Raw genomic sequence first — 8,995 nt, 5'->3', positions numbered from 1 at the left:
CCTGGGTGGGAAACGAGGCTCCTTGTGTTCCTATTTGGCCTTTCCTTTGAGCTCTGGAGTGGGCATGTTGGTGGGATCCCAAAGCACCCCTGCACGGGGGCAGCGCTGGGAGCCAGAGAAGGGCTGGAGAGAGGGAAACTGAGGCAGAGGATGCACCAGAGCTGGGGCAGATGCAGGTCAGCTCCTGAGGGAAAACAGCCTGAAATAGGAAGGGGAGGGGGAGAAGGGAAGCAGAAATATCTTGTTCCACCCTAGACAGAAAAGGAAGGACACCCCAGCAGCCTGAACAGATGATTTTTATTCTCTTCCATGGGTGGGTTGTGGGGGGACAGGGTTGCTAATGCTAATGCAGGGTTTTGTCACAGCTGTCCCCGTTTGGGGTGGGTTTGGCTTGGGCACGGGGGCCGCGGGGAGCAGTGGAGACCTGCAGGAAAGGGCAGGGGCAGGTGACAGGGGGTAGTGGGGTGAGGCGGCAGAGGCGGGAAGCAGAGGGGAGGGGAGCGCAATGTCAGCTCCCCTCCATGCCAGGGCACCTCAGGGGTTTTCAAGCCAGATCTTTTGAGTCTGGCTGAGGGGCCTGGGACGCGTGCAGTCACGTCACGTAGCTGCAGCCTCGCGGCAGCTTGGCTGCTCCAGCTACACGGACCGAGCCCCTTCGTTCCAGCCTGGCATCAGGAAGGGCATGAGCCCTGCTCCCCAGGCCTGGGCCTCTCCTGAGGGTTGAACCTCAGGGGTGAAATCGCGAGCGCTGGATCCGTCTCAGCTTCCTCCTCTTGCTTAGGTCGGGCGGGTTTCCCTGGTGGCAGATCGTGTGGTCTCCTGTCCATACTAGCAAGCGCTGGACTTTGGGCTCAAGTCAAGCCTGCCCAAAGGTCACCTTACAGACCCACTGATGCTGCTGGGTGCAGTTGCCGTCATTCCATGTTTTATGAGGCGCTCCGTTTTGGAGATGAACGCAGTCCTCTGTCCCGCCTATTCCCTGGTTCCAGTTGTCTGGCTGCTTCTCGTACCAAAACCTGAAGAGGAAAGGACATTTCCTAATGACTGACAGGCCTAGACTCCACTGATGAGAGAGGCTCCTTTAACTATGCCGTTAACTGTTGTCTATGTCCGCTGAGGACAGGACAAGAAGCCGCGGGCTGAGACTGCAATGAGGGAGATTGTTACGAATTACGCTCTTAAGGCCATGTGCAGTTCGCTCTAGGCTGGGGCAATAATCACACAGAGCAAGTATCCAAAGTCAAATACAGTATCTTTACTCGCTCGAGCGAGGTGCCTCTTTGAGAGAGGGACCCCGCCTACTAGTTATAATACTTTTTTATATTTTCTAAGTGCGTAAGCATTAGTTCGTGATTAGCTCATGCTCATAAAAAGACCCAATCATCTATTAACTAAATCACTATTCTGTCCAATCAAGCGGCACCGTGGGCGTGAACACCGAAGTTTAGCTCTCGTGAATTGCATGCCCCCTATATTTTGTCTCGAGATGTTTCTTTATCTAACAAAAACAAATCATGCATGACTTTCAAGGTTCTCCTGGTGACGAGTCTTCCCTGTTGACTGGATTCAGCTAGTTTCATATCTTATCAGTCACCCTCACACAGTACCCCTTTTCCCTCCACGCCGTCTCGTAAGTGCTGTGTCCGTTTTTATGAAACGGAGGCGAAAGGACAAAGAAATGGCCTCACTTTTAGCATTACAAAGCCTTGCTTTAACCCTACAAGATTCATATACAACAGAGATGTTCTGTACCCCGGAGCTCGGGGAGAACGGTCTAGTTTTGCAGGCAGTGGCAAGACACCCCTAGGGGCGGTGGAATCTCTGCCCGGGGAAGTCCTGAGATGTAAACTTGTCCGGGATGGTGTAGACCGGCCTTGAGCAAGGGGATGAACTAGAGCTCTCCTAAAGGCTCAACCAACCCAAGATTATTCTCTGATGCCAGGAGAAATCTCCACGTGGTTCCACCTCACTGCCTTTACCCCTTTGTGTACTTGGAGCCGTCCGTCCAGCGCCAGGAGCCTTCTGCCGCACGGTCACTCAGCCCGATCCAGTGCTTTGCACCTCTGACTTCCATTTCAAGATACTCCTACCAGACACAGATAGCAGCATTAGCATGACCTGGCTACAGGGCAGCAATGTCCTCACTGCCGTGGGGGAGAAGGGCTTGGCAGGGAGGCTGTTGTGCCCCGGTTGGGGAAGTCCCTGAGACATCCCTGCACCCACCTGCTCTTCCAAGGAGAGGACGGAGCTGAGATGCGAGTTTTGGGACATGCAAAACCGCTCGGCCTCCTCCCAGGACCTTTTCTCCTTTGAGAAGTAGTAGAGGTTCCCTCCGCGATGTCTCCAGCCTTGGGAAACCCTGGTCAGGAGGGAGCCTACAGAGTCAGGTCAGGAGCATGAGGCAGAGTCACAGGTCTACAATGAGGGTCCTGAGGTGAGCAGCACCCCCCGCATTTCCACCTGGACCCTAGGTGGTGGCAGTGGTGACCCCAGGTTTGCAGGTGTGCTCTGGGAAGGGGGTCGGCTGGATGTGAGGCCCCACAAGGAGACACTCAGAGCCTGATAGGTGGTCGGGTGCGGTAGGGTGGGTGGCTTAGCGCAGGAGCACCCCCTGCTGGACAGCTACAGGGGGTAATTAGCCAGGGCAGAGCATTACATGAATGTGCCGATGCTTCCACTTTGGGTGGCAGCCCCAGCGGCAGCTGGTCGCCAGGCCAGATCCTGCTCCTGTGCCCATGCAGCCTGGGGCCAACGGGACCAGCAGTTTGGCCAAAGGGGACTAATTCTTCTCAGTTCTGGACAAAAGATCCTGCTTCAGGGCTTCTGCTGGGGCTTAAGCCCACCTCACTGTAGGAAGGTCCTGGGAACAGCAGGGAGGGGGTCAATCTCTTCACCTTGGGCCTGGCTCGGGGGTGGGGGAGCTCTTCCCCCTCACTTCAACCCTTGCCCTAGCAGACCTGAGTGCAGCGCTTGCCTCTGGTACTCACGGTGTTGCTCCTGGAGCACAGCGCAGGGCGAGACGATCTCCTCCCGCAGGCCCAGTAATGGCTGAATTTCACCCACCAGCTGCTGGCCTAGAAAGGATGGAAAGGCTTCACAGGAGGCAGCCACATGGTGTGAGCCCGAGCAGGTCACGTGAGGTGATACCCAAACCAGGACAGGACGTGTGCGCTAAATGCTGTTCATGGCACTGCCATTTGACCTCACCATGCCTCCAAGCAGGGGCTCCCACCCTGCCACACCAAATACCAACACTGCCAATGAGAGGCAAGGGCTGGGACCAGTCTCTCTTATTGGACCCACTGAATAGCTGGAAGTGGGGTTGGACAAGCATCACCTGCCCTTCCTCAGCCTCAAGCAGGGGCTGCTTCCTCTCAGAGTAGAAAGGAGAACCATAGAAGGTAGACAATGCCCAAAAACTGGCCTAACACCTGTTCCAGCTAACCTGTGGGTTGAAGAACAGGGCTGGGGGGGACGTCAGAGAAGGTGCTGAATAAGGGATGGATCACTCTGAGATCCAGTTCAGTGCTCTCCTGCTATAGCATCCACCCCGCCGGTGCTGGCAACAGGATACGGGGCTAGAGGGACCATTGGTCTGACCCCGCCTGTCCCGTGCTGCTGCTCACCCGTCTGCTCCAGGACAGGCACGTTCACGGTGCTGTTTTCCTTCCAGAAGTCTCGGATTCCCTGAACCGCTTCAACCACTCAGTGCTTCTCCCGCCGCTCCTGGAAATCTAGGGAGGATGTCAGGGCAGGCTCGGTCAGGGAGAGGGGAAGGGTTGTCATTTGTCCAGAGGAGAACGAAGAGCCCGTGCCTGCCTAGTGACAGCACCCGTGAGGCTGTGTACGGTGACGGCCTGCTGTGGACTTCTCTACACATGAGCCAGTTGAACTGGCTTAGAGACTGGGAAGACCGTTTCCTCCTGGAGCCCCATTTATTGGTCGCCAGGGGCGTCACAACAACTCACCTACAACCCATGCTGTCCAGGACCATCTACAACAACTGAGTGCTCACAGAGCCATTGCATCTGTACAGCTTCACCCATTTGCAGCTTCATCTACAAGGTGCTCCAGAGCCAGCTTCTCTAGGGACAGGGGCATGTGGAGCAGTTTGTGTCCAGAACACAGAGGAGCAGAAGCTTTGAAGAAGTCTCCGTTCCTCCCAGACACACGGCTGCTTTGCAAAAGAATTAGTACTTCTTACTAAGGACACTAATCCCATCCCACAGACTCAGCCCAAGATGTGTTGCATACCATGGCTCTGCATATGAACAGAAAGAATCAGGTGAGGACTTCAGCTCTGCAGGGAGCCCAGAATTACAGAAGCCATTTTCTTTCCTCTGTGCCTTTCTCCTCTAAACCAGACATCCCTTAGGACCAAAAACATTTCCATCTGCAATATTTATGGCGCCCACAAAGGCATCACCAAACGCCGCAGCAATCACGTCTGTTTAGGATGGGGGAAGTGTTGAGCTATGGAGGAGACTGGAGGAGATGCAGCAAGATGAGATGCACAGCGACTATGACCAGAAAAGACCCACTGAATGCACCACGTGTAACAAGGCCTGAAGAGTTTCCCTGCACACTGCCAGCAGCATGGACCAGCCCTGCTAAATGTCCTGCACATTTACTGGAACTGGGGTTTTCATAGTGACGTCTGATGAGCGCAGTGGTTCTGGCTCTGGGTCACTTCCCTTCCAAGGGATCTTTTCCCTTGACAGGGACTCTCCCCAGCGTTCACAATCTGGCCTGAAATCTTTGGATCCACACCTCGTTTTTGCCCCGATTCCATTTGCACTGACAAGGCTGCAAATCCCAGGAGGTGCCGCTGGGACTGAGTGAGCCTTGGCCGAGCGGTGAATGAGGCAGGGAAGCTTTCCATAGAAAGCAAGGTGGGATCACACTGTGCAGAGCTCTCACCCACCTCCAGCCCCACATCAGCGAGGCAGGGAACACCTGGCAGAAGGAAAGGCTACCTGGTAACCTGCAGGCAAAAACAGAAGAGCACAGAGGGTTTGGGCAGTGGTAATTATGGTGTTTCCTGAGGGTTGATTGCTCCAGCTTGTGCCCAGTTGCTCTTTTTATATATCTAGCTTTTCTGCATTTACTGACATCCAGTGAACTAGTTTTGAGTCACCAAAGTTCACATCAAAGTTGTGTTTGGGACTGGTGCTGGACTTACACGTGGCCGTGACTCCACCAAGAGAAGCCGCGAGGATGCTCTGCAGCAGCAGGAGGAGAGCGTAGAGGACACGGGATCTCTTTGGAGAGGACTCGGGAAGGTTTCCTGGAACAAGAAGAAACATTTCCAGGTAGAGTCACACAATCGGTGTCCCCAGCACGGTCTGCAGTTGCAGTTCCTGTCCACACTGCTGGAACGAGTCAGGCCCTCAGAAGGGAGCACACGCGTGTGCCTACACATCACTCACCCCACCTGGGGGAACTGGCATGTGTAAGACATTCCCAGACTTCCAGTACAAGAGACACGACCTCCATCACCATCTAGCCTGAACCCTGCATAACGCAGGCCGTGATTATTACTGCTTCACCTGGTATGAGGCTGACGGCTGAGGTTCTGCTTCCACAAACGCTGTGGGTGTGTTTCTAATCTAGATACAGACATTTCCAGTAAGGGAGCATCCCCCTTCTGGCCTCGTTAAGCTGTGGTAAGGGTTCTCCCCTGGCCTCTTACACACTGGACCTTCTTGCTGCTCTGGTCATCCAGGGAGGTGCTGGAGTCTCCATCCCTGGAGGTTTTCAACACCCAGATGGACAAAGCCTTGGCTGAGATGACATAGTTGGGGTTAGTCCTGCTTTGAGCAGGGGGTTGGAGTAGATGTGACCTCCTGAGGTCCTTTCCAGCCCGAGCTGTCTAGGAATCTGTGATTCTAACTCTCCAGCTTTCAACGTCCATCCCCTGGGCCTTTCTCTACTGGACTCAAATCCCCGCTCTCAAAAAATCTCACTTCCCCAACCAGGTGCAGAGAGCCAGATTTAGATCACTCTTACAAGGAAAACCATTTCTTGTTTGGTGGTTGGGAAGGGAGGGTGAAGGGCCCAGGCACTGACCAGACACAAGCCTACAGCTAACCCATGGGGAACAGTCAGTACAAGGCAGCCCTTTATGCCCCCGCCCAGGTCTTTGATAAAAAGATTAAGGGTGAAGGGCCAAGAATTGATCCCTGCAGGACCCTGCTGGAAACAGGTGTCTGGGGAGGGACCGTGGCATTGCTGGGACTGGGTGCTCACCTGGCCCCCAATCTGAGGGAGCCTTTTTGTTTTTAAACTATTTGGTTATACCCCCCCCGCAACCACAGGGGACCAGGTGAGGGGCTCACTGCATAGTGCCTGGGTGCCTGCATGGCTCGTGTTTGTAGCACAGCCGTGTTGTGCCCTGTCCCCGGGACACTGGTCCTCACAAGCATGAAGCCTTCTAGGAAGAATAAGCCATGAAGCAAAGAGCAGGAGCCTCTTACCCTTCTTGCATGACTGGCGAGGGACGCCTGAGACGACCACGTTCTCATACACAGACTCTTCTGCCGTCGCTTTCATCGTGCAGGGAGAACCCAGCCGCCGTCTCCTCCCAACGGCTCGGTGAGAGTATCCTTCACGCAGAAAAATATAGCGACTGAGACTGTAAATGGGAAGTGAGTATCATAAATCCCCTGAAAAAGTGAAACCAAAGACCTCTGACCATTGAATAAAAAATGCTACATCAGTCCAGTGAGACGTGAGAGCCAAGCCACACACCACATCCATCCTTGGGCCTCTGGCAGCACCAGCATTAAGTGTTATCCACGTTCACAAATTCTGGGTGAGATAAGAGCAGCACAGAGATGTTATAGCCTCACAGGGTAATTGGTCGTCTGTAGGGGGGCTGTGGACAGCTGCAGGCAGTGGTACTTTAGTAAACTTAGAAACCTAGTTAGTGAGATGCTGGAACTCAAGAGCATCAAGCAAATGGTGTCACGCCAGAAGCGTTGGAGGTTTCTTAAGGGAGTGATCCTTAAGGGAGGGCACAAAAGGAGTCTATCCCCTTATGCAGCAAAGCCCCCCTTGGCTGAATAGGGAACTCCAGAAAAGATTGGGGGCAAAGAAAGAGATTTATAGGCAGTGGAAGCAGGGGGCAGCCGCCAAGGAGGCATACATCTCCCTGGCGCGCTATTGCAGGGGATCGGTTAGGCAGGCCAAGGTAGGATTGCAGCTTAGGCTAGGCTGGCTACAACACCTAAGGAGAATAAAATGTCCTTCTGTAGATACATAGCGAGCAAAAAGAAGGTGCAGAGTAACATAGGGCCCCTGCAGGACAAATCAGGACAGTTGGTGGTTGACACAAGGGAAAAAGGCACAGCTCTTCAATGAGTTCTTTGCATCAGTATTCCCAAGTAGTGGCCAAGACAATTCCTCCACCTTGAGCATAGACAGATGTCCAAAAGGCACCAGACCACCAAAGGTGAGTGCTGACTTAGTTAAGGAGCACTTGGAGGGGCCGGGTGGGTACAAGTCAGCCGGCCCGGACGACCTCCATCCGTGGGTGCTGAAGGAATCGGCCAGTGTCATAGCTGAGCCACTGGCACGGCTGTTTGAATACTCATGGTGCTCCAGCCAGGTCCCTGAGGATTGGAAAAGGGCTAATGTGGTGCCCATTTTTAAGAAGGGGAGAAGGAATAAGCTGGGTAACTTTAGGCCAGTCAGTCTTACCTCTATCCTTGGGAAAATACTGGAAAAAATCATCCAAGAGCGCATTTGTGAAGGCCCAGCAGGGGAAATGATGCTGAAAGGAAACCAGCACGGGTTCGTCACAGGTAGATCCTGCGTGACAAACCTTATAGCCTTTTATGACCAGGTCACACACTGCCTTGACGCAGGACCTGAGGCCGATGCCATCTGCCTGGACTTTAAGAAGGCCTTTGACACAGTTTCGCATCCTACTCTCCTAAGGAAGCTAGCAGGCTGTGGAGTGGACCCCTACAGTCAGGCGGGTGGCAAGCTGGCTTAGGGCCCGCACCCAGAGAGTGGTGGTGGACGGGTCATTCTCAGCCTGGAGGGAGGTGGGTACTGGGGTCCCGCAGGGTTTGGTCCTTGGACTGGTGTTATTTAATATCTTCATTAGTGATTTGGATGAGGGTATGTAGAGCACCCTCTCCAAGTTCACAGATGATACCAGGTTATGGGGCAAAGTTAATACACCAGAGGGTAGGGAGTGGATTCAAGCCGATCTGGACAGGTTGGCTCAATGGGCAGAATGAAATAGGATGCAATTCAACAAAGATAAATGCAAGGTACTCCAAAACCCCAGCACACCTATAGGATGGGGATGACCTCCTCAGAAGCTCAGTGACTGACACGGATCTTGGAGTTATAATCGACTCCAAGATGAACATGGGCTGGCCGTGTAAAGAAGCCATCAGCAAGGCCAATCGCATCTTGTCGTGCATTAGCAGATGCATGACCAACAGATTAAGGGAGGTGATGCTCCCCCTCTGTGAGGCATCGGTCAGGTCACAGTTGGAGTACTGTGTCCAGTTTTGGGCGCCGCACTTGAAGAGGGATAGGGAGAATCTGGAGGAGGGCCACGTGCCTGATGAGTGGCCTCCGTGAAAGACCCTATGGCGGAAGTTGAGGGATCTGGATCTCTTCAGCCTTCACAAGAGTCATCTGAGGGGAGACCTTGTAGCCGCCTATAAGTTTATCAAGGGAGGACAACAGGGAATTTGAGATGCGCGATTTACTAGAGCACCCCTAGGAGTAACTAGGAATCGTGGGTGCAAACTAGTGAAGGGTAGATTCAGGTTAGACATTAGGGACAAATTTTTCACAGTAAGGGTGGCCAGAGTCTGGAGCGGGCTGCCAGGAGAGGTGGTGCCGTCACCTAACTTGGAGGTCTTCAAGAGGAGGCTGGACAGTCACCTGGCTGGAGTCATCTGACCTCGGTCCTCTCTCCTGCCAGGGGCAGGGGGTCAGACACGGTGATCCTTTGTGGTCTCTTCCGACT

At 53.8% G+C, this 8,995-nt stretch overlaps 1 protein-coding gene across 3 annotated transcripts; it reads right to left on the bottom strand.

Annotated features, from left to right (window-relative positions):
• Positions 1–319: 319 nt before the first annotated feature.
• LOC109322408 (C-type lectin domain family 10 member A-like) lies at positions 320–6,706 on the bottom strand. Of its 3 annotated transcripts, XR_002104391.1 has the most exons (6): positions 6,477–6,706; positions 5,183–5,287; positions 3,627–3,734; positions 2,988–3,074; positions 1,980–2,375; positions 861–1,016 (listed from the first exon to the last, which is right to left on the bottom strand). XR_002104391.1 is itself a non-coding variant. In XM_019553484.1 (3 exons), the coding sequence occupies exons 1-3, from the start codon at positions 2,269–2,271 to the stop codon at positions 857–859; spliced, it is 315 nt and encodes a 104-aa protein (XP_019409029.1). In that variant the 5' UTR covers positions 2,272–2,468; the 3' UTR covers positions 320–856. The 3 variants fall into 3 exon arrangements, 1 of the variants encoding a protein (XP_019409029.1); XR_002104389.1 differs by lacking the exon at positions 6,477–6,706 and having other exon boundaries at positions 5,183–5,710; XM_019553484.1 differs by lacking the exons at positions 2,988–3,074; positions 3,627–3,734; positions 5,183–5,287; positions 6,477–6,706 and having other exon boundaries at positions 320–1,016; positions 1,980–2,086; positions 2,224–2,468.
• Positions 6,707–8,995: the final 2,289 nt, after the last annotated feature.

The sequence above is a fragment of the Crocodylus porosus genome, unplaced genomic scaffold (assembly GCF_001723895.1).
Source record: "Crocodylus porosus isolate Cpor-Errol unplaced genomic scaffold, CroPor_comp1, whole genome shotgun sequence".
NCBI classification, from domain to species: Eukaryota; Metazoa; Chordata; order Crocodylia; family Crocodylidae; genus Crocodylus; species Crocodylus porosus.
This window is presented reverse-complemented; position numbering and strand designations above follow the sequence as displayed.

Excerpts from the sequence above, each read along its gene's own strand:
- LOC109322408 (XM_019553484.1), bottom strand. The coding sequence starts at position 2,271 with ATGTCCCAAAACTCGCATCTCAGCTCCGTCCTCTCCTTGGAAGAGCAG. Across the intron at positions 2,087-2,223 it reads TCCTCTCCTTGGAAGAGCAG|GAGTATCTTGAAATGGAAGT; the intron begins GTGGGTGCAGGG and ends TGTGTCTGGTAG. Across the intron at positions 1,017-1,979 it reads GGCTCCAAGTACACAAAGGG|GTTTTGGTACGAGAAGCAGC; the intron begins GTAAAGGCAGTG and ends TTTCCTCTTCAG.